The sequence below is a fragment of the Pteropus vampyrus genome, unplaced genomic scaffold (genome assembly GCF_000151845.1).
Source record: "Pteropus vampyrus isolate Shadow unplaced genomic scaffold, Pvam_2.0 Scaffold572, whole genome shotgun sequence".
NCBI lineage: Eukaryota > Metazoa > Chordata > Mammalia > Chiroptera > Pteropodidae > Pteropus > Pteropus vampyrus.
In genome coordinates this window covers 133,434-159,283 of record NW_011889353.1, presented here as the reverse complement: position 1 = coordinate 159,283, position 25,850 = coordinate 133,434, and the positions used below count along the sequence as shown (strand labels likewise).

Sequence of the window (25,850 nt, the reverse complement as noted above, 5' to 3'; positions counted from 1 at the left end):
ACACAGGCTATTTGACTATAGAATTCGTTTTCGGTAACATCCATTTATAACTTAGGAAGTTCTGTTGATCAAACTTTGTGAAAACTACTCTGATATCTTTTGTTTTTGTATTGATAAATATTATGCATGAATAAGTTTCTTTTAAAAATACAGATTTAAAAATATTTCGTCTTTCCACCTTCCTCCCCTTTGGCAACCATCGGCTTGTTCTTTATGTGGGTCTGTTTCTGTTCTGTTTTGTTTATTCATTTGTTTTTTTAGAGTCCACATATAGGTGAAATCATATGGTATTTTTCTTTCTCTGTCTGACCTGTTACACTTAGCATAATTTCCTCTAGGTCCACCTATGTTGTTGTAAATTGCAAGATATTACTCTTTTTTATTACTGAATATTCTGTTGTATGTATGTGTACGTATATCTCACATCTTCTTTAACCATTCACTTATTGATGAACATCTAGGTTACTACCATATCTTGGCTACTTCTAATAATGCTGCAGTGAACTTGGGTGCATATATCTTTTCAAATTATTGTTTTTTTTTTCTCTTCAAATAAATACCCAGAAGTAGAATTGCTAAATTGTATGGCAGCTCTATTTTTAATTTTTTGAGGAATCTACATTCTGTTTTCCACAGTGACTGCACTAATTTACATTCCCACCAACAGTGTATGAGGATTCCCTTTTCTTCACATCTTTGCCAGCACTTGTTATTTGTTGATTTATTGATGATAGCCATTCTGACAGGTGTGAGATGATACCTCACTGTGGTTTTAATTTGCATTTTCATTATGATTAATGATGTTGAGCATCTTTTCATATGTCTCTTGGTCATCTGTATGTCCTCTTTGGAGAAATGTATTCAGGTCCTCTGCCCTTGTTTTTTTTTTAAATTTGTGAGGGATTTTATAATTTAAATTTTTAATAAAATTTGTGAGGGATTTTATTTTTTTAATAAACTCTTGGTTTCTTTTTTTAATTATTTCTTTTTAATTTAGAGTTGTCATACAATATTATATTAGTTTTAGGTGTGCAACAGTGATTAGACATTTATATAACTTAACAAAATGATCACCCTGATAAATCTAGTACTCCTCTGACACCATAGATAGTTATTACAATATTATTGACTATGCTGTGCATTATATCCCCATGACTTTTGTAATTACCAATTTGTACTTCTTAATCCCTTCCCCTTTTACACCCATCCTCCCAACCCCCCTCCCATCTGGCAACCATGAAAATTTCTCTCTATCTATGCGTTTGTTTCTGTTCTGTTTATTTGTTTGTTTGTTTTGTTCTTTAGATTCTGCATGGAAGTGAAATCATATGGCATTTGTCGTTCTTTGTCTTACTCCACTCAGCTCAATACCCTCTAGGTCCATCCATGTCATTGCAAAATTTCATTCTTTTTATAAGCACCACGCTCTAACCAACTGAGCTAACCAGACAGCCATAAGATTTCATTCTTTAAAAAAATTTTTTTTTATGGCTAAGTAATAGTCTGTTGTGTAAATGTACCACTTCTTTTTTATCCATTCATCCATTGATGGACATCCAGGTAGCCTTCATATTCTGATCATTGTAAATAATGCTGCAGAGAACATATGGATGCATATGTCCCTTCAAAATAGTGTTTTGGGTTTCTTTGGATAAATCCACAAAAGTGGGGATTACTGGGTTCTTCTTTGTCTCTGTTATAGCCTTTGTTTTAAAGTCTATTTTGTCTGGTATAAGTATTGCTACCCCAGCTTTTTTGTTTCTATTTCCATGAAACATCTTTTTCTATCCGTCAGCCTTTAGTCTGTGTGTGTCTTTTAATCTGAAGTGAGTCTCATATAGCTAGCATATGTAAGGGTCTTGATTTCTTATCCAATTCATCCACTCTGTGTTTTGATTGGAGCATTTAATTCATTTACATTTAAAGTAATTGTTGCTAGATATATAGTTATTGCCATTGTATTCACATCTTTTTTCTTTTTCTTCTTAAAGAAGTCCTTCTAACATTTCTTGTAATACTGGTTTGATGGTGATGAACTCCTTTAGCTTTTTCTTGTCTGGGAAGCTCTTTATCTGTCCTTTGATTCTGAATGATAGCTTTGGTGAGTGATCTTGGTTGTAGATCATTGCTTTTCATCACTTTGAATATTTTGTGCCAATCCCTTCTGGCCTGCAAAATCAGCTGACAATCTTATGGGAGCTCCCTTGTAGGTAACTAATTGCTTTTCTTTTGCTGCTTTTAAGATTCCCTTTGTCTTTAACCTTTGGCATTTTAATTAAGATATGTCTTGTTGGCCTCTCTTGAGTTCATCTTATTTGGGACTCTGCATTTCATGAGCTTGTATGTCTTTTTCCTTCATCAGATTAGGGATGTTTTCTGTCATTTTTTCTTCAAATACATTTTCAGGTTTCTTTGCTCTCTGTTCTCCTGGTATCCCTATGATGCGAATGTTGTGATGCTTGATGTTGTTCCAGAAGCCCCTTAAACTAGCCTCATTTTTTTTGTTGTTGTTGTTGCTGCTTTTGTTGGTTGGGTGTTTTCTGCTACCTTATCATCAAAATTGCTGATTCCCTCTAATGTGTCCATCATTTGAGTTATTGTATTCTTCATTTATGACTGGTTCTTTTTTATATTTTCTATCTCCATTTTTATGTTTACTATCTCTTGTTGAAGTTCTCACTAATTTCATTGAGCATCCTTATGACTAGTGATTTGAACTCTGTGTCTGGTAGATTGCTTGTGTCCATTTTGTTTACTTCTTTTTTTGGAGCTTTGTTCTGTTCTTTCATGTGGGATATGTTTCATTGTATTCCGATTTGGGCTGCCTCCCTGTGTTTGTTTCTATGTACTGGGTAGAGCTGCTGTGTCTCCCAGTCTTGGTAGGTGTCCTGTGGGGCCCAGTGGCACAGTCTTCCCTGGTCACCTGAGCTGGGTGCTTCACATGTGTTTCTTGTATGGATTTTGTGTGCCCTCCCGTTGTAGTTGAGCCTTGGTTGCTGTTTGCATGTTAGTGGGAGGGATTGACCCTCAGGCTGATTGGTTGTAAGGACTAGGTGGTGAAGGGCTTACTCTATGGAGCAGGATTTTAGTAGGGCTCTGGTGCCTGCCCAGTCTTGCCTTTTGGGTGTGTTGTTTTCAGATGCAGCCCCAAGTGGTGCTTCATCTCCTGTCAAAGCTGGCCACTGGGCTTGCTGGCTCCCGGTCCTCTTAGGAGGGGCCCCATTACAGGACAAGTTCAGGCGCAGCCTGTGCACTGTCTGGGGCCACCTGGCAAGAGTCAGCAAGCAGATGGTCACCACCCGTGCTGGGCTTAGAGGTGCCTTAAGAGGCCAAGATGCAAATCGAGGCTGGCTGCCTCTAGTGCCAGGCTTGGGGCCACTCAGCTAGAGGTACAGGGCTCGTCCAGGTGAGATGCTGCTTGTTATGGTTTTGTGAACCTTTAAGAGATTTTAGGAAAATCCGCAGCATGAACCAAGAGAGGCCATTTGTATGGAAAAGCCACTGGACGCAGCTTAGGTGGGTCTGCAAGTTTGGAGGGGTGGGGTCTTAGGGTATCACCTGGGTGGAGCAACCAGTGTTAGCCAGGTGGTGAAGACTCAGATGTGACGGCCTCCCACATCTGCACACCAGGACAAGGAGGGCTCAACAAAGCAATATGGATTCTGCCTGCACTTCTCTCTATGAGAAAGCTGTCCCTTCAGTCCTTGCCTTGAAGCAAGATAATTCTGTTCCTCCCAGTATGTCCCTGGCATTTTTTTGAGCAGCTGCCCCAGCTCTGACGCTCAGAGTGTGTCCATCAGTGAGTAAGACCGTGCAGGGGCCCTTTAAGAGGAACATTTGCAATTCTCACAGCCCTTCATCTTCCTCAGCCACAATCCTTGCAGTTTTTCATAGCCAGAGGTTGTAGGGACTTCTCCTCCTGGCACTGGAATCCTAGACTGGGAAGACTGGCCGTGGCTGTTATCATTTGCTCCTTGGGAAGGGAGAGGGCTCTCCACAGCCAAGATATACCTCTGGATTCTCAACCACCATATGAGATCGTGGGACCAGCCTGTTTTGCTCTCTGCCCCTCCTACCAGCCTCCAGGGGACCTCTTATGTATATCCCCAGTTGTAGGACTTCTGTTCAGTCAGACCTCAGGCAACTCCCAATAATTTTAATGTGGTCCAGAAAGGAGGCAAGCCATCTTAATGAGAAGTCCTCTTTGAATTCTTTATCAGGCAGTTTGCTTATCTCCATTTCCTTAGGGTTTTTTTTCTTTAGATCTTTTTTGTTCTTTTATAAGTCTTCTGTCTTTTCATTTTATTTGACTTTTATTTGTGTTTGTTTTTATGAATTAAAGAAAATACCTATCTCAGTCTTTAGAAAGTGGCCTTATGTAGAAGTGACATCTATGTAGGCTGTGTATGCTGGATTATTTTGGCTGGCTGGTAGGAGCCAGTCGTGTGCTTATGGTGTCTGTGGTGTCAGGGCGTTGTCATGATGAGCTGGAGTGGCAAGTGTATTTATTGATGCCCTATTGATACTGCTTGCTTCCTTTGTCTGGGGCTGAAATGGGTTTGGGCAATGTGTCCAGGAACACATTGCAGCGATCTTGCAGGTAGGCCAGAACACTTGGATGGAGCCCCCAACCACTCTAAGGAGGTGGAGGGGAAGGTAAACAAGGGCACTTACCAGCACCTCCAACCCCAAGAATTCCTGCAGCTCTGGAGGGCTCCCATGGTTTCTCAGGCTTCTCTATTCAATCTCTTGTTGTTCAGAAGCTTTTTGTTCAGCCCTCAGCTGCCTTGAAGAAGTAATTGATCTCTATATACGTGTATCTTTGAGTTGTTTATAGGATGGGACAAATTCATTGTCTTTCTATGCCGCCGCTCTCTTGGACCTCTCTAAAAGATTATAGATTTATGAAAGTCTGATTCAGCAGAACAAGCACACGGTTTCTTAATGTTTTTGACCACCTATATGTCGGGTTTTGTATAGCCTAAATTTCAGAATTTTAAGATTTACTTATGTTTCTGGAAGTTCATTTGAAAAGCACTGATTTTGTATATGATGCTCTTGAAAAGTACTAAGTAACAGCTTGCTGTTTTGTATACACAGGGAAGTGGAATAGTAATAGAAAATGCTACTTCTTAAACTTACTTTCTTCTTAGGGACTAATAACACCGCAAGCATCTTTTATTACCTTCCTTATTATTCTTGCTATCCTTAGGGCATTTCTTTTGGTTTTTCTTCTAGAATTTCCTTATATATTTTGAGTATAGAGTAAGAAAGTGGTCCAATTATAAATGACTTGTGAGTTACAATCCATTTTAAACCTTAGATGTTTTATTAAAATGATTGCCAGATTATTATATTTAATATGGCCACTAGTAATGGAAGGAAAATTCAAACATATCTTTGAATATAAGGATAAGTAAATAGCATTAGTGTAGAAGATAAGGAGAGAGAATGAAGATAGCAGTTCAAATTTAGGACACTGGCATTTAAATAATTATATTTTCTTTTAGGAGCTTGAACGGGAAATCACATTTCAGGGTGACAGTGCCATTTATTATTCTTATTATAAAGATATGTTAAAGGCGCCTTCATTTGAAAGAGGTATGATAACCACATTTGTATTTTTAATAATAATATTTTTCTAAAATTATACGTGCTATTTAGGAGCCCTTGAATGTGGAGATTTGTCTCAGAATATAGGTATGCTCTTTCTTGTACATAATAAAATAATTGGAAAAAATGAGACACAGTATTTTGAGATTTTTTTTGATAATAATTTAAAATATTTATGACCTCTGAATGACATGCTTAATTATTGTAAAAGCAGAATAAATAAATTAGAGGAAAAATTTTCTGTCTTTAGGTGTTTATGAACTGACACATAATAATAATACTGTATCTCTGAAGACCATAAATGCAGTGCAGCAAATGTCTCTATATCCAGAACTTATCGCCAGCGTTTTATATCAAGCAACTGGTAGCAATGTATGTGTTTTTCTTTTTACTATAATAGTTATTTTCTCATATACCTATAAATCCTCAAAATTATTTAATGTCATCCTATTATCTCCTTCTCTCTCTCTTTTTTTCAATTAGGAGATTATTGAGCCAGTATATTTCTATATTGGTATTGTTTTTGGATTGCAAGGAATATATGTTGCTGCTTTATTTGTTACAAGTTGGCTTATGAGTGGAACTTGGCTAGCAGGAATGCTTACTGTGTCATGGTTCATTATTAACAGGTAAGAAAGATGTTTTTAATTAAGTTTTACAATTTTTTGTGACTGTTGTAGTCACTTGTAACTCCCATGCCCCCTCCCCCGCAGATATTCTACACACTAATCCCCACTCTGGGAATTTGATGAGATACCATTCTTGTGATTATGTTACGTCATATGGCATAGTTGACCTTAAAATAGGATTACCTGGTGGCCCTGATCTAATCTTATAAGCTCTTAAAAATAAAAGTGGAGAGCTTTTTTCAACTGAAAGGGAAATCAGAGATACTCTAAGGATGAGAAGGATTTGCTGCACTGTTGCTGGATTGAAGTGAGGAGGAAATGACTGCTGCCAATAACCAGTGAGCTTATAAAAGCCCCAATAAGAAGTGTAGCCCTGGCTGATGCTTCCATTTTAGCTTAAGGAGCCCCGAAGAGAATCCAGCCATACTCTGCTGGGTTTGTGAGCTAATAAATCTCTGTTTTAAGTCACTATATTTGTGATCATTTGTCATGCAACAATTTAAAAAATAATATACCCACCTTGTATCTCTACTTTCAGATGTAGTGACTTATGGATATACCTCTTTTTTCCTTTTATTTAAAATTGATGTCATAAGCTTCATGAAAAGCAGGAAGATGCATCAGATACATTATTATAAAGTTAACTACCACAGATAACAATCTATATTAATCTATGACTGTGCTTTGAATTAATAAACCCATCCCTTTTGGTGAGCAAAGCAGCCTCAGTTCTTTAGTAGTGAGTAAAAAGAGTAGAGGATGGGGCTTCTTTGAAATGGAGGGCTGGTTTGAGACATGTCATAAAATTTTTATTGACATTGGTCAGTGTCAAAAAATTTATTCTTTGAATTATGGCATTCTCCTTCCTCATAATACTTTCCCCTCCATAACCCTTATTCAATTTTAAAAAATGAAATATTTCTTCTTTTACCCATTTCTTTCAGTGATTGCCAAATGAAAAATAATAATACTTTCAAGTTATTGAGATTCAGCATTAAGGGCTGTTATCTCTTAACAAGGCTTTGTTTAATAGTCACAGCTGGCAAGAATTTGGTATAAAGAATTGTTTAAATCTTCCTTAGAAGTTTTCAAGTATAGCTATTTAGCTTTATGAATTAAGTATATTTTTTCTTAAAAATACAGGGATGAACCAAACTTTATTATAACAAAAGCAATATATGTATGCTGTGGAAAATTAAAACCAGCAAAAATAAAATAACTTCACATTTCCACCACTTAGAGGTCACTCAGTATTTTTTATACCTTGATGTATGCAGCATGTGTGTATTTGTATATGTATTTTTTTGTCAAAATGAGATATATTGTACATAGTGTTTTATATACTGCTTTCTTTGGCAGTCTGCCTTTTCAATTCAATAATTTTTTATCTTATTTAATACTCAGTCCATATTACGGTTTCCTTCATTGACCCCAAAATACCCCACATATAGCTGGATTATCCAATTTAGTATTTAATCCAGGACCACATATTGCATCTGGTTATGGTCCTTAATTTTCTTTAAATTCAACATAGTCCCTTTTTTATGACAATGGCTTTTTGAAGGAACTTATTCAGTTGTGCTACACACTGTTACACCATATGGATTTCTCTTGCTGTTTTCTTGTGGTGTCATCTAGCTTTTTCCTTTATATCTTTTGTTTCCATAAGTTGGAAGTTATATCTAAAGGCTTAATGGGTTCCAGATAAACATTTCTGATTAAAATGTATCATAGATGATGTGCTTTTCATGTTCCGTGACATTAGAAGTTATATGGTATTTAGTTGGCCTCCCCTGAGTAAAGCTGAGATTGACTGCTGGTTTGGGGGGATGACAGTCTGATATCTCTATTGAATAATCATGTTTTCTTCTTAAGACTAGAAAATAATCTGTATGGTGTTTTGGGGCACCAAATGAATGTCCTTTTCACCATTAACTATTTAGCTATGGGTTATAACTCAAGTTAGTAATCTTTACAGAAATGACTAATTTCATTAGGGTTTATAAAATTTATACTTTGCTATTTTCATTAGCTACATTCTTCATTTTTCAAAGGTGTTTATTTTTTTTCTTTTACTTAACCAGAGTTCTTTGGTTATCTTTAAATTCAGTTCATATTAGAAAGTCAGACGAATGTTTAATTTCACTTTAATTACCAACTTCTAATAAGAGATTTTCTTGGTAGCTGTCTCAGATATGCTAAAAACTTTTTCTGGTGTTCTCTTTTTTAATATCTTCCTCTACTTAGGGATTTTCATTAGGGCTAAATCCAATATCATAATTGTTCTTTTTGTTGCTCAAATTGTAACACTTTGGTCAATAGGAGTTCTCTCAGGCTGACTTCTGAGTTCTTTTGACATATCTTCATTAATTTTTAAAAACTTTGTTTTCTGGCTCAACAAGGCGAGCAAGCACCTTGTACATTCCCTGTGAAAGATTTGGAATTACACATTTCTCTCTGGTTTCTTTTAATATAGAATAGTATTAGAGAATCTGGTGGGGATATTAGTTAGGGAGAGAAGATGATATGTCAGAAAGTGCCCGTTAGAGAATATTTTAAGTTGCCATGTACTTTTCTAAAATTTTTAGTATTCATTATTAGAAATTTAATAGCACACTCATAGAAAGTTACTTCATTACTCATAGACCAAGTCTAGAAAGTCTTGCTTTTTAGAGTGAAATGGTATATAGTATAATACAAGCATTATTTGAAATATGGACCTTCTAAAAGGATTGCTTTTTGATTGTGTGATGTATGAGTTATTGCTATATATACAAATCATCCCAAAACTTAACAGTTTAAAACAATAAACATAATCTCACAATTTCTGAAGGTCAGGTATCTGGTGTGGCTTAGCTGGGTGGCTCTGGTTCAGGGCCTTCTACTGGCTTTAAGCATTTACTTCCAAGCTCACTCATGTGGCCGTTTATAAGAAGCCTCAGTTCCTTATTGGCTGTTGGCCTAGAAGGCTTTAGTTTCTCATCACATGGGCTTCTCCATAGGGTTGTTCACAGCTTGGCTGCTGGTTTCCTTGAGAGTGAATCATCCAAGAGAATATGCAGTGAACGTGCCATAGTGGAAGCCAGATGTCTTTTATAACGTAATCTCAGAAACGATATACCATCACTCTACCATATACTATTTGTCACAGACTAGTTGTGGTGCAACATGGGAAGTGACTACACAGGGTGTTAATACCAAGAGACAGGGACCATTGTGAACCATCTTGGAGACTGCAATGAACTTTTCATATTCATTTTCTTTAATCTCCAGAGCTGTCTTCATCAGAAATTTGAAGAAGTCCAGGCATCTTTTTCATGTAAAAATAATAACAGTAAAGAAGTTAAAACTCACTGTCAAAGAGAGTATTTTAGAGACCTTAGTAAGAATTGTAAGAAAATTGTTTTTTTTTGATGACAATTGTTTGCCTTATTTAGTGACACTGTATATTCGAGTTAGCTGGAACAGGACTTAAGTAGAAAAATTAACCTGGTCTAGTCTACTAAAATGTATCTTTTGGCAATTAAAACATACTTAGCAAGTAGTTTTTTTTAATGTTTGTTTTGCATTTTGTTTATTTTTTATTGGTATATATCTTATACTGTTGATCCTTGAATAACAAGGGTTTGAACTATGTGGGTCAACTTATATGTGCATTTTTTTGCAGTCAGCCCTGCATATCCCAGATTTTACATCTGTGGATTCAGTTAACCTCAGATTGAATACAGTATATTTTCGATCCGTAATTAGGAATCCATGGATGTGGAAAGCCAACAGTATGCATTGTTCTATGCCATTTTATACAAGAGACTTGAGCATCCGTGATTTTGGTATGAGTTGGGGTCCAAGAACCAATCCTTTGTGTAGATATTGAGCGATGACTTTGGTTTTTGGGGAGCCAAAAGTTATACATAGATTTTCAGGTATGCAGGGTTCTGTGCCCCTAACACCTGCATTGTTCAGGGGTCCACTGTACTGCAAAATATATCTTTTTTTTAAAAAAAAATTAAGTTTATTGGAGAAAATATCTTAATGCCACGAAAGAATGTCTTTTTTATTCATAAGATTTAGAGTTTATATCTGATTGCTCAGAAAAGTATAAAAAGATTTTAATTATTCCATTCTATTACAATCATTGGTAGTGTTCTTAATCGTATTTTGGTTACTTGTTTCTTAACACCATAAAGGAAAAGCAACGTAAAATAGCTCCTGTGTTATAAACTTTAAAAGATGTAGGCATACTAGAAAATCTCGTCTACATATACATACCTAGGTATCACTTTCAGGGGAAACATCTTTATATATTTGAAGAGCAAAGACAATATGTGATTCAAAGTCTATATTAAATTTAATCTTTGGGGAAAAAAGTAACTATATTGGGAATGGTAAAGAGGTAAGATGCAATGAATGCACATGTCCCAAATGTACAGTTAACAGAAAATAGTGGTAACACATGATGCTGGTTCTGTTGTGATAATATTGGCGTACTTAGGATGCTTGTGAAGGTCTAAGTTTTTTCAATTTTAGGTAGTAGGATTTTGGAATTCCATTTTATTCCAAGGAAGTCATCCAGAAAAAAGAGGGAAAAGTTTACTACTTAAACTTATTTATTATAGTATTATTTTCAATAATATGAAAAATTAGAAAACCACTTAAATATAAAAAATGGTTAGGTAAATTGTAATTAATTGATACAAAGGAACATGCAGCCATTAAAAGTTATACTGATATTGTATAGACGTTTTTAAACTCTCACACGTTATATGTTGACATACCAACTGGTTTACATGTGTAATCTAATAACTCAATGTTTCTCATACTTTATATTTAAAACTTCTGTCGGATTCTATGTGTTGGCTTAAATAGTTTGAATTATAATGTGACTTAAATATAAAACATGGTAAGCTTCTTATGCTTAAAAGCAGTTGTGCTACTATTAAACCAATTTACTAGTGAAATAACAGACCAGTAAGATAGTAACTGAAAATATTAATTTAATGTGAAAAAAATGATATTTTGCTGAAGCCAAATTTCTACACTCAGTCCAGCAGGTTCTTTTGAGTATCAAAACAAACCTACGTAGCTGGGTACCATGAAATGATTCAGTTCTCATCATGTCGCTCTGTTTAGTCCACTGTGAAATTGTTTTTACCACAATGATCAGAACATCATTTTATTTTTTATTTGGCAATACATCATTTAGTATTAAGACCATCTCATTTTTTTTTTCTGATTAGCCCAAACCAGTTGAAGTAATACTGCGTTGCCACCTAGATTGTTAACACAAACATGGAAGTGAGTCCTCAAATCTTTTGGCAATAGTGAGTTTTATTTACAAGGTGATTATCCAAATGTTGTGTTCAAAATGAAAACAAAATTAAACTCAGAGTGTGCTGATCTCTCTGAATGTATCTTCAGGTCTTTGAACCCCAGTTGATCTAACAAGAATTTTGAACGGCTGATTTGTGCTGCTGTCTGCTAGACTCTGCCAGAAAAAGTGGATTTTATTTGATTTTGTCATGCCCCACTATTAGCGTTCTGGTTCTCACTACCACGAAGCATGGTGAGGGGAAGAGATGGAATAGCACAGATGTCCAGGAAGATAGCAGTGAAGAGGCTTGTCCAGGTATAGAGAATAACTGGCAGAGATCCTACTTAGTTTGTACTGCAGAGACCAGAGGAGAAGGATCCCTTCCTTTTCTCCCTTCTCCAGTCAGTGTTTTTGGTGTAGTTTTGCAATTTCACTGCACTATTCTGTCACTAATCTGTGAGCTGGGTGGGGGCAATCTGTGAAGCTTTGGAATGGGGCTTGCTGGGTTCAGCTTCCCAATTCTGAGCTGATGGGGTGGTTGGCAGAGTCCTGAATTGAGACTAGATATCCTCTTCTTCATTCCCACATTCTGACTATGACATGTGAATCTCTTGTTTGTCTTAGTTAACTTTCACAACAGTTTATTGTATGAAACTATTGTATGAAATAGTTGGCCTTTAGAATACATGATGTTCAACAAATGGTATTAGAACATCAAATCTGGAAAAGAAATACTTATTGCACTCATACTAAAACAAATTCCAAGTGGATTAAAAGATTAAAACTAAACAACGAAAGCAGTGATTACTACATAAAAACATTGGTCCGAGTTTTTAAAAACTTTATAACATAAATTCAGAAACAAAGGAAGTATTTAACAATAGGGAATTGATTAGATTATGATAGATCTATACAGTGATGTGCTGTTTTCAGTACATATTTTTGAAGTATGTTTATTGACATGTACATATTACAGAAAGTGCTCATAATATACTATTAAGTAAAACAGTTTATTATAGAATTATGAAAGCTGAGATCTAATACTGTTACTAGGTTCTAGACACCGCTAAGTTCTTTACAGCTTTTATTTCATTAATGTTCAGGTATGATCTTGTTTTTAATATATATTCAATTGTACATTTATAGAAGACAGGTTTTCTTCTAATACTTTTTAACAGTTTTGTTGAGGTATAATTAACATAGAATAAACTGTACATAAAGTGTACAATTTGATCAGTTTAGGCATTTAGCCACAAGTGAATCTATCAGTAAAATCAATATAACAGACATCTCTCATCCCCAAAAGTTTTCTTGTGCCTCTTGGTAATTCCTCCCTCTTTATTCTTACCCCACCTCTACTACTGTCCCACTGTTTTCTGTCACTATAAATTGGTTTGCATTTTCTAGAATTGTTATATAAATGAAGTCATACAGTGTATACTTTTTTTGGTCTCTTTTTTTCATTCAGCATAATTATTTTGAGATTCATGTATGTTGGGTGTATCCGTAGTTCATTACCTTTTATTTTCTAAGTAGTATCCTATTGTATGGCTCTACCACAATTGATGGAACGAATTACCTGTGAGTATGTCCATCTTCATTACTTAGGAGAGTTGTGCAGCAATTTACATAAAGTTTTTAAAGCAATAGTGCCTTTGTTTTTTGTATGAAAAATAATCATTGAGTGAGTGTACGAGATTCAAATTTAATGATTGTTGGAAAGGTATTGTGGTGTGAGGATACACAGAGGAGAAAACAGGCTCTCAGTGAAAATTGAGAAGCTAAGGAGGAGCTTACAAAGACATTCTGTATTTGTGATTCTGGGAATTTTCAAAGGCCTATAGATATCACATAAAGGACTACTGTAATGTTAATTCTGGGTAAGCTGCTGATTGAAAAGATTATTAAATTAGATATCAGAAGAAATGCATTCAAAGTCTACTTGTGCCACTTACTACCTCTGTGACTTAATTAAGTCATATCACCTCTCTGAGCTCACTTCATATTTCATATATAAGGGGATTAAGAGCTTCGCATCTGCCAGGCCTGCTAATTTTGTGCTCTCAAGAAGGGTAACCATCTTGTTAAGGGAAGGGAGGATGGAGGCTGAAACCTGGAGCAAGCTGTGTGCTGTAGCACGAGGCTCTATCTGCCAGAGTAGGGATGCCTTTTTCAAATTCTCACAGAAGTCCATCTATTTATCAAGCAGTGCACAGCAGCACTAAGTTGTCCTGGGGTCCTGGGGGTGGTGAGTAAGGGATGAGACACTATTAATTTGCTCAAAGGTGCTGTATAGGCAGTGGTGGCTCTGTCTATGTCTACTCACAGGATTGTTATAGAAAACGATATATTTGTGAAAGTGCTTTGAAAAGTATAGTGTTACACAAATATAATGTCTTGCAATTTTGCTGTTCATCTGTGGTTTATTTTAGGGTAGATACAACAAGAATTGAAAACTCCATTCCTTTAAGAGAAAACTGGGCACTACCATATTTTGCATGCCAAGTTGCTGCACTTACAGGCTATTTAAAAAGCAACTTAAATACTTATGGAGAGGTAAGATGCAAATTTATTTGTCACAATTCTGATGTATTACAAACATACATAATTTTAAAGTTAATCATATTAAGAGTTAAATTTAATGAAGCCTAGTTGTTACTACACAATAAAGGATGTAGTTGAGTAGTCTTATAAATAACACTATTGTTCTATAATTCGAGAGTAAATTATTTTTAGGAGGAAGGAGATGTTCTTTTGTTTTAGTGCAGTTACTTGACAAATATATGAAGAATATCATATTTTGAAAATTAGTGCCTCATTGTTATTTTATCATTGCTCTCACTTCTAGAACACTGATGGCCTTTGGTCATAAGTTAAATATTAATGAAGCTATAAAGCGTGACTACAAATGTAGCAATGTTAACCTTTATGGTAGCACTGTATAGTTTCTATTTACCCTATGTTTTCTGTGACTGAGGTATAAGTAGATTAGTGAGTTTCAAGAGATTGTCCCAAAGAATTTAGATGTTGTTATTGTTGTTGACGTAAACCCTTTTGGTAGTCAGATGAAGCTTACAGACTGTCTCAGAATAATGATTTTAAATGCATAAAGTAAAATAAAAGTGATTGTAAAGGCAACCAATTATATTGAAATTAACTGAAATGTAGCAGTCCTCTATCTTTGGTTAAGAATTCCTGGCTAGGAAAAGAGACCTTATGGACCAAGGCAAGGCTTTTGTTGAACCCAGTTGGCTGGGAAATAAGATGCACTAATTGTTTTCTGTTTTGAAACCTCTGAAAAATGTACTATTCTTTCCTCCCTTCAGTGATGACAAATGTTCCAAGCATTGCAAACTTTTTATTTCATTTTTTATGAAGCTATTATCTCTCTTTTTTAATGTAGAATAATACTAACACATTTCAGATTTATAATTTTCCTTTTGTTGTGTTTGTATAAAGTGCTTTCTGAGCAAGAATATTTTCTTTAGTCATCAGGGAGTCTGTGACTGGGTATTCTGTTAGATTGTGCAGCCTTCTCCTAGGGAAGACTAGTCCTAAAGTTTTTGAATAAAAGTTTATAGTAAATATACTAAAATGAACTGCTTATGCTTCTTTGTATATACGATTATTTTGAACTAAAACAAAACTTTTGTTGCCTAAAAAAGGTTTAATTAAGTATCTTTTAAATAAAATTAATTTATTTTAAAAGGAGTTATGGAAAAGTTATGTAGTGTAAACTTATTTTTTTCCCTTCTATCATATTTGATATTTTTCTGGATATCTTTTCATTGCCATGTTATATATTTATGTTTTAACTGTTTTCCAACTTTTTTAAAATTAAAAAATAATATGTACATTACACATATGGTAAAAATCAATCAATGCAAATGGATATACAGTGAAAAGGATAGTTCTCTCCAGGTCACTAGTGTTTACCAAGGACCCTGTACTTTTTTAAAGGGTCCACATATAGCTTATACTCTTATTTTCGGTTACATTTTGTTTTTCATTTTTTATTTAACCACAATTGTCTTTCTCTGTTTTCAAAGTACTCATAACATATTCCCCCTTTTCTTCCTTCCCTATCTTCCTCTGTTAAGATAAAGGAGAAAATTGCATTTATCAGTTATTTGATTATTTATAACTAGCCACTCATCTAGTACTCAAGAATACACAACAAGAGCAAAATATCTGTATGCAAATATTAAAGGGATAACAATATTAAGGATTTTATTTTTTAAAGATGGCAAAAAAATAAAAGCAAGTTAACCATGGTGTATTATTAACCCTTCAGGTTAACGATTCGATTTTTTTAAAAGCAAAACTGCTCTATTCTTCAATTATGTTCATACCCTCGACTCCACTCTGCACATACACATCTATGTGTGTTTTGAAATACAAATGTCTGTACCTGAATTAATAGTATTGTAGCAATGTCAGTTTCCTGGTTTTGACAGTGTATTATAATCATGTAAGATATTGTCATTGGGGGAAGCTGGGTAAGGGAATTCTTTCTACTACTTATCTTAAACGAATTCAAAGTATGTATGTGTGTTTTTTATTCTAACTTTTTTTACATGTACTTTTTTGGAGGGAGAAGGAATATGTATAGTTGTATGAATTTTTATCATGTGTATATTTGAGTAACCATCACAATAATCAAGGTATAGAACTGTTCTATCACTACAAAGAAACTCCCTTAGAGTACCCTGTAATAGTCACATCTTTCCCCCAATCCTAACCTCTGGCAACCACTGATCTGTTCTCTGTCACTATAATTTTGTTGCTTTGAAAGGTTCTGTAGATGGAATTATATAGTATGTTATTCTTTAAGAATGGCTTTTTTTTTTCATTCAGCTTAATGCCCTTAACATCTATCCAGGTTGTTGCATGCATCAGTAATTTACTTGTTTTCATTCCTGAGTAGTTTTCCAGCAACATGTATATTTTAATCATATATTTTGCACTTTGCTTCCCACTCTTGAGACTAGATCTCATGGTCCCAGTTGCATCAAGATATCCAAGCCCAAATCTTTTGTGCAGTTATCTGAAGCCATCTAGAGACATATGTGGTCGATTACTGAAACCCATTTAATGTGTCACTTAAGTAATATACATAAAAAAGTTCCCAGTAAAGGCATAGTTGAAAATGAAGTGAGTAAGTAAGGTAAGGGGTAGAGAAGAGTGTACAGAATTTTGAAAATCTTCAGAGAAAGAAAAAGCTTAGCTAATTGTCCAGATTGTGTTTGACTTCTATTTCTATCTATTTTCACTATATGCTCTTAAGTAGTTTGAGAATAAACACTTGGAATTAGCAGTTTATTTCACAATATTTCATTATATTGTAACTTTTCTCCAGCATCCCCAAAGTATTCTCCAAACGGCCAGTTAGGTTAGTTAGGCTTGATCTAGATCTGAGCCTTCGCTGATTTCTGTAACTGGATTCTCTGGGGATGATGGTTTCAGACATGGTTCTTTCAGTTCTTGTTGTTCCACATTTCCAGAACACTTTCATAGAACAGAAACTTATGTGGTCCACTGCTGAGATCTTCTGGGCCTTGTGATTGGTATTCTTTGACCAGCTGGTGGAAATTTTCCATCTCTTACATTTTATTCACTGGTGTTAATCTTATTCAGGATGCTGGAAAATTCTTATATCTCCTGAGATATTTCTGACTCTGGCATTTATCAATCAGTATAGTTAGTCAGCTGAGACCGAATGATTTAGAGAACCACGATTCTTATCTTTGGTTTCTTGATTTGACCCTTATTGTCCTTCTCCTTCACTGTTCTTATCAGAACAAAGTTATTGGACACTATTGCTGATGGAGGAATTGAGAATAAAAATGTAGATCTCTAAAAGTCAAGAAGGACCCCTATGTACTCAGAAGAGAGAAAAGGCTACTTGGTCAACAGCCCCAAGGAAGACAATGAACAAAGGACTCTGGGCAGTGCCTGCTCCCATGGACGTTTTCTGCTTTTCCCATGGGCACTGTTTGCTCCTTTGGCAGTCCTCATGAACATCTGCCTGCTCTACCCAAGAAAGGCAGCTGGTCTGCTGTTCTCAAAATTGCTATTCTGCTCCTGTAAGCAGCGCATTTTGCTCTCACTCATTTGGGAAAGGCAGTTCCTCCCCTCCAGGTGGCCTGGGAAACAAGCCCCAGCTGAAAATGCAAGATAGATGACCTGAGCCACCCTAGCTCCCTTAGTTCCCATGACTCTATTCCCTTAGTCCATGACTACCAATTTCCCTTATATAGTCTTTGCTCCTGAGATACCCAGGGAGCCAGGTCTTTGGAGCAGAAGCCTCGTCTCTGGGAAATTGCAATTCTCTAATAAACACTTATTCTATTTAGTCCAACTCCTGTGTCAGTTGTTTGGCTTAATGGCACAGGTAGCAAGAGCCCGACTCAGTTTCCCCCTGGTTTCAGAAGTAGTAGACACTGTTGTTAGAAATATGCTAAAGGATTTCTCACAGACTTCCTTTCTCACTAAGGGATCACTTAGGAGATGACATTTGGAAGGACAGTATTGATTTTACCCAGGCATGTATCAGGCAAAGCAATGAAATCCTTGTGTTTAATTCTTCAGCAGAGGAAAACAGTTTTATATGGTTGACAGTACAAGCATTGGGGACAGGTAAGGCCATTCTTTTGTTGAGATGAAATTAAAAAAAAAAACAGTGGACTTTCTTCCATGGGCTGTGGAATAGGCTGAGGTGTAAACAGACTAATTAAATGGAAGAAGCGCTTATGAAAACAGTAAGCACCATGGAAGTGAAATTAGTTTGTAGGGTGAAAGGAGTTATTTTAACAATAACAAAAAAGCCCACCAGAGCCAAGTCTAGTAAAGGCCACTATTTTCTTTATTTTTATCTTTTACCATTTTCTTATATATTTATTTCTTTACCTCTTTGGGGATAAAAGAAAATTGTACTGGAGTTTTTTTCCTTTGTCTTCTAGAAATTTTCAATATGATGTTGAACTTTGAAGGACAAGTGGTTGATTTCTCTCTAGAGTGTTTTAAGATCTTATTGTGTTATAAATATTTAGTAATGATTATGTGATTTAAAAATAAAGTTTCGAGAATTATAGTTAAACTACTAACAGCTGCCAATTTGAAGTGACAACCTCAAAGATTTTTTTATAGTAATAAAGCTATTGATATTTAGTTTCTTTCTTTTATTTTCCCTAGAGGTTTTGCTACTTATTGATGAGTGCTTCAACTTACACGTTTATGATGATGTGGGAGTACAGCCACTATCTCTTGTTTCTTCAAGCAATATCTCTGTTCTTGCTAGATAGTTTTTCATTGGAGCGAAGTGACAAGGTATTATGGCATTTTGAAATTATGATTTTTAAATCCAGAGAAATGTTTTTTGCAGTATCGAATCTTAAATCTATTTAGTGTTATTTTTAAATGTTATAATAGGCTCTGATTTATACTTCTGTTCAAAAGATTGCAAAATTCTTTATCCTTTGTTCCTTTTAGAAGTACTTTAAAATACCCTTAAACCCAGTTTAAGGGAAAAGTCACCCTCTACTTCCTCTCCATTTCTGTATTTCTCCTTCCATTTTTGTTTCTTTCAAAAGAAAAAAAAAAGAGTGAAAAATAGAACATGTATAAAAGAGTGTATTATGCTGTATATACATTATTAGAATAAAGTATGGGTCTTTGACCCCCTGGGCCAATAAGTTGAGTGTCTGAATACCCCAGAAACCTCTCTCTAACTCTTCCCCAATCACATTCTGCTTCCTCCCCAACAGAGGCTAACTGTCCTGAATCTTATTAATTCTTTCCTATTTTCTTCATGGTTTTTACCACCTATCTATGTTATCCTAAAAAATATGTATTTGGAAATATTTACTTTTGCCTGATTTGCTTTTGAGAGTCATCAGTGGTCATGTACAGAGCTATATTTTATTCATTTATGTTTATTTATATATTCTATTGTTGGTGGACTATTCATTATTTTCCAGTTTATTGTTCATGTGCTGCTGTAAGCATTCTTATACATGTCATATGGCACATAAGTACAAGATTTCTCTAGAGTATATACTTCATAATGGAATTACTAGTCAAATGATATGTGCATATTCAACCTAACTAGATATCAAGCCTTTCTCTAGAATGGCTGTATCAGTTTATATTCCTGCCAGAGGTCTTTAAAGGTTCCCATCAACATTTGGTTCTTTCCGTTTATCTTTTTCCTTTTTTGCCAGTTCTTTCTTTTCTTTATTTATAAATATTTATTAAGTATTTAATACCTCATCCAAGCCAGATTTTAGGAATCTTCTTGCTCTTCTCTTTCTTTTCTTTATCTCATATACTCAGGTGGTCTGGAATCCTGGTTAGTACCAACATTTAGGTTATTGGAATAGAGAGAATTTAATATAAAGAATCATTAACTGAGTATAAAATCATTCATTTGCTAATTGAAAGGGTGGTAAAAACCTGAAAGTATCATAGAAGTAGCAGCTGCAGGAAGCAGTTACCACCTCTAGAGCTGAGGGAACAGAGAAAGAATTTGAAATTATTGAAATTTAGAGGAGGGTGCCTGTAGAGCTGAAACTCAGCCTCTGAGGAGGGGCCACTGCTCAGTTTTGCTAGTGTCTGAACAGGAAAGAAGGGCCCTGTGAAAATGGGACTCAGACCTTTGAGAATGAAGCTCTGACCAGCTGCTCTTTGGGTCTCTGGGGCAAGAGGATGGGATAAAGCTGGTTCTTCAACAGGAAGGAATTGCTCTGTTGGAGTGAAGAAGCATCACTAAGGTGATGCTCACAGGAACTGCAAGCAGACAGGTAGTAATAGGAAGGAACAAGCTCCTTATTTCTCCTCCATCCTGATAATATCTCCTGCATTTTGTATTGGCAGAGCTTAATAGGAAGCCATCTGGAAAAGCAGAAATGTAGATTGCAGAGTCCGAGCACCAGCATTATGAGGCAGGGATAGAGAAATTTGGAGCTAAGAGACAGTTAATAACTATAGAACCAGCATCCAAAATCAAGAAATAGAACATTGTCAGCACCCAGAAGATCCCATTGTTCCCTCTCTTAGTCATTGCTTCAGCCTCCCAACAGTTAGGTATCTTTATTTTTTTAAACAGCTTTGGCCTTAGGGACTTTTTTCTTTCTTTCTTTCCTTTCTTTCTTTTTTTTTTTTTTAATAGTTTCCCTTTTCATTTGTTCCCTCCTAATGCCTATATTTTGTCTTAATTTTCCCTTTCTAAAAGTAATTAACTTTATGATAGATTAAATAATTATATTATTAAATTTTAGAAAAGAAATCTACTAAGACAAAACTTTCCTGAGAGATCTTCTATTAGGACATTAAATTTAACTTTCTTATATGTTCACTGTTAAACAGACCAAATGCAAAAATATTTTTCTCTGGTACTATCCTCATGGTAGTATATTTTCAATGGATAGATTTTTGTAACCGCTGCCAAAGATTATGATTTTGGATTTATGCAGTTCGATGTTGCATCGATAGATTTTAATAATAACAAGGTAAGCCAAGTGAAATTAAGTCAGAACTTAGAACTGAAGAAGGTTTTTCCAGTCTGATTTAGATGTCCATGGTTTTAAAGCTTTTAGCTTTGTTTGCAAGAGTTCTTTCTAAGAAGGAAGTGATAAATTCATTACACATCATAACATTAAAATAGGAATTGAACATTTGCACAATACTGTCCCAAATTATAATAGAACATTTACTTTATAATTATAGTCAAATCCATTCTAAACAAAACTAATGAAAATATGTACAACAAAATTAATTTTATTCTCATTCATTTTATTTTTGTCCCAACAGGTTCATGAAGTTTATAAAATCTATATATTTTCTCTCTTTCTGGGATATTTACTGCAGTTTGAGAATTCAGCTTTATTGGTGTCTCCTTTATTAAGTTTAGTAGTAGCCTTGATGCTTGTTAAGTGCCTTCAGGTAATTAGAACTGCCTTTTTATCATTCTTATGGTGACTTTTTTAATTGTTAATTTTTTTATACCTCATTGCTTTGTTCATTTGATTGTTTTCCCCCCACAGCTAAATGCGAAGAAGGAAACTTTAGTAGCTAAAATAATGAAAGTGATTAATTTTTACTTGGTGTGTACTCTGACAGTGACATTGAATATTGTAATGAAGGTAAGTAACTCTGTGTGTGAGATTCATGTAGTAGAGCAATTAAATAATGAAATACAGTGGATTAAATTTTAATGAGAGTAACGAGATAACAATGTAATAGAGTTAATACAGTAAAATTTTGAGTTGACCAATGTTCCTGCCTAACATATTAGGTAAGAAAATAGGATTATGATTCATTTCTAGATATACTTAAAAAATACATAATTTCCATTTAATTTAAAATGTCATTATTACCCAATTAACATTAAGTAATATATGGAATAAATTGAGATGAGTCAAAGGTGTTTGGAAGAGTGGGTAAGTTACTTAAGCCAGGTGGGATAAACTTGAAATCTTCTTACTTCTTCATTATAGTTTTATGCTTCAGTATAAGGTAATATGATTGACTTATGCCAGTAAATCTCCTTGCTTCATAGTTATACCATGTAATGTTTTATTCATATTTTTTGTTTTGTAGTCTTACTATATTTTCTCTTTCTAGTATTGGACAAAAACACATTGCTGTAAGTAAGTATAGCTAATAGTTCTTTGTCATAACTAGTGTTTTTCCCCTCCAGATATTTGTCCCACACGAAGAAAATGGGCACATGCTGAAATTCCTTGAAGTAAAATTTGGACTAAATATGACTAAGTAAGTTTTAGATTATGTAAGTTTACCTAATTCTATACGACTTAGATAAAGAACAAAAATAAAGGAGGAAGTATAGACCTAATTACATACCACTTCGGAAATAAATAATTTGGGATATTATAATATCTAGAATAAATCTAATGTTAATGTTTCTTCTCATATTAAAAAAATCTCATTTAGGTCTTTTATAAATTAGATATACTTAAACTTTAATAGCATCACAGTATTTTGAGGCTATATTCTCCTGTAATGAGGAGCAATGATGTAATCTAAGGACAGAGTAAACAACAGATCTAAAATGAATAAAGTATCAAAGTAATTTTAACCACTACATCAGCAAAATGCTTACATTAAAAAGGGCATAGGCATATTTATTTTATAACACAGAATCTTATCTTGAGTTAATAATAATGCATTGGACCAGAAGCTGATTTTTTAAATTCAAGAATAGTGTTGTGCCTTTTTTGTTCATTTGTTTGTTAAATGCATTTTTAAAACCTAAAGTGAACTACATGATTTTATGTACTGACAGAGTCTACTTGCATAACAGAAAATATATTTTTACCTACACATTTCTTTAGTTCACATAATGTACTTTAGAACCTTATTATCATTTGCTGTGATTACATGGGATTTTAGATACTGTGCATGAAGTTTCATGTTTTGATATATCACCACTAACAAAGTATTTGACATAGTTAAAGCACTAGAGAAATCTTCTGAAGTGTAAGTCATATATGGATGGTCTACTAAGATAAAAGGATCCTTTAAGAAGCCATGTGCTCCAGAAGGATAAGGGACCATGTCTTTTAGGTCTGACACAGCAGGCAATTAGTAAAAATTAGTTGTAGACTTCATAATTGACTGGCCTTTTCATTGACTTTCCCTTTAACCTTGGAAGACCCTAGAATGAACCTAGGATTAAGGACTGCTTTTGTTCATTGTTTCTTAGTTAATGTTATATAAGTCCCCTTTTGTTTAGCATATCAGGTACTAGATTTACTTTACAAGGTAATGCATTAGGTGTTTTAAGTGTAAGACATGGGCCCTGTCTTTTGCTATCTCATAGATAGTTTTTGTGTGATTAATGAATGACATGAGTGGTATAAACAGTAAATGCCTTAACCTCAACTATGCCAATTGGATGCTAGGATTTGAAGTTTATCAGAATTTCAGGACACATTTCTGTTGAATGTGTCTTGAACAGACTTTCAACAACCACTAAAGGAATGTTAATAAATATTTGTTGGATGTGCAGGATACTAGGCCAGGCACTCTGGGGATACAAAAATGACCACAGTCTAACACAGGGAAGATTGTATTAAGCACGATAATTGGGAGGTAAATATAGTGCTGTGGGAATATGGGGAAGGAAAGATTGAGACGGGGGGATACAGAAAGAATACTCGTTAAATTGAGATTTGAATTAGACCTTTATAGAATTAATAACTTTAATAGGCACATTTTTAAAAAAGAAACATTAGTTGTAGGTACAAGATATTTTGATGGCAGCCTCTTTGATACAGCTGTACTGCTGTTTGACACACTGTAAACCTAAAATTAACCTTTTATTCTAAGTCCAGAGATTTGTGAAGTAGGCATCCCTCTGTGAGCACTCCTGAACATCACTCCACCTCTTACCTCCTTTCCCAGGGCAAGGGATTAAATATGAAATGGAGGTGAAAGGTAGATTGGAAGTGAGAATGCAGATCAGGTTGCATATAACTAGGAGTCCTATTGCTCACATTTAGCTTAGGGTAAAAGTTTATCCTGATTCATATAGCTCAAAAGCTTTACATTTCAAATGTTATGATTTCTGTATTAATAATTAGCTATCTCTTTTTAAAATAGGTCCCAGTTGAGTTACACTTATCAATATCAATCAAAGCTGCCTATTAGTAATATATTGTGAGCCACATACATACTTTTCTGGTAGTCACATTAAAAAAGTAAAAAGAAACAAGTGAGTTTAATTATATTTTATTTAATCCAGTATATCAAAAATATTTTAATATGTAAATGGTATAAAAATTATTAAGATACTTTCGTATTTCTTGTTTTCATTCTCTTTTATCTTTGAAATCCAAACTGTATTTTGTACTTAAAGTATATCTCCATTTGCATTGACCGCATTATAAGTGCTAATAGCCACATGTAACTAGTAGCCTACCATATTGGATAGTGCAGATTAAGTTATTAGGCAGTTAAATTTTTTATTCTCTTACAGATAAAAATAGAAAGTTAAACTCCCTTGAAACCATCTTGGGCTCTAGATATGGTCATATTACTTGTAACAAAAAGCAGTAGTTTTACATTTATTAGAGCAGTTTGTTGAGGAAAGTTATTAATGCTATTATCTTCATTTTTAAAGGGTCGGATCTGGCTGTTATAAGTGAATAGATTTAGGAAATGTGTTTTGTTTAAGTTTTTACTTGAGTTAAAAAAGATTTTACGTTCAGTAGTTTAAAACCTGTTATTTTAATATGCTTTTTGTCTTCTCTAGGAATTTTACATTGAATTGGCTCCTATGTCAAAAATCCCTGCAGGCACCATCTCAAGAATTTTTTTTGCGATTGACACAGTCTTCTTTATTACCTTTCTATATTTTAGTGTTAATTATTTGTTTTCTTTCTATGATGCAAGTTATTTTTAGGAGAAATAAGTAAGTACCTATGAACATCAGTGGCATTTCTAATATATATGTAAAATGTTTATTTTTAATATTCTTCCAATATTTGTGTACTTGTTTTAGAGCTTCTACTTTCATTCTCTTTTCATCAGTATTTAAAATAGTATTATAAGTTGACCAGATAAAATTTAAATTAAAGTTTATATATCTAAGTATGTAATTTCCCAATTTAGTGTAGGAGTAATATTTAAATAATCAGTTAAACTGTCACAAAATCATTCACCAATTCATTCGGAGTTTTACTTAACTAAGAATAATTTCTTCTGTTTTAACTTAAGTGAAGCTAGTAGTATAAGTGATTTTAAATTATAAAGCTTAACTGTTTTTATTATATTTGAAAGGAGGTTGTATGTGTAGTATCTTAATTTTGAGAACTTAGTTGTTCAAATTATGATTTAACTATATTGATTCATTAATCACTAATTGATCTTGGAAAGGATCCTAAAACATTTTTTGAATTATATTTCTGAATTTTAATTTTTAGTCTTCACCGAATCAGTAATATTCAGGTTCTAAAAGCCATTTTCAAAAACTTGGAGGTATAAAAATTAGTATTTGACTAGTGCAATATACTTTCAAATTTTAAGGACCACCTATATTCCTTTTTATGAAAAAATTTAAGATCTCTGATTTTTCAAATATATATTTTTAAAGTTGTGAAAAACACATTTCCTTTCTGTAGTGGTAAGTCCTTGAAAGAAACTGTTACTCTTGAAGATGGAAGAATTGGAGAAAGGCCAGAAATAATTTATCATGTGATTCACACTATTTTATTGGGTTCTCTTGCAATGGTTATAGAAGGGTAAGTGTACTTTATTTGATCTATTTGTTTTTA

General features: G+C 34.2%; 1 protein-coding gene across 8 annotated transcripts in view; it reads left to right on the top strand.

The window, feature by feature from the left end:
• Positions 1–25,850, top strand: part of DPY19L4 (dpy-19 like 4) — a 63,366-nt gene that overhangs the window by 12,087 nt on the left and 25,429 nt on the right. For all 8 annotated transcript variants that reach the window (XM_023525581.1, XM_011384359.2, XM_023525586.1 and 5 more), the window contains 10 exons: positions 5,511–5,601; positions 5,864–5,985; positions 6,097–6,242; positions 13,986–14,109; positions 18,748–18,882; positions 21,364–21,495; positions 21,597–21,695; positions 22,253–22,326; positions 24,830–24,988; positions 25,698–25,817. In XM_023525581.1, the coding sequence (XP_023381349.1) occupies positions 5,511–5,601; positions 5,864–5,985; positions 6,097–6,242; positions 13,986–14,109; positions 18,748–18,882; positions 21,364–21,495; positions 21,597–21,695; positions 22,253–22,326; positions 24,830–24,988; positions 25,698–25,817 (1,202 nt within the window). The remainder of the gene's footprint in view (positions 1–5,510; positions 5,602–5,863; positions 5,986–6,096; positions 6,243–13,985; positions 14,110–18,747; positions 18,883–21,363; positions 21,496–21,596; positions 21,696–22,252; positions 22,327–24,829; positions 24,989–25,697; positions 25,818–25,850) is intronic.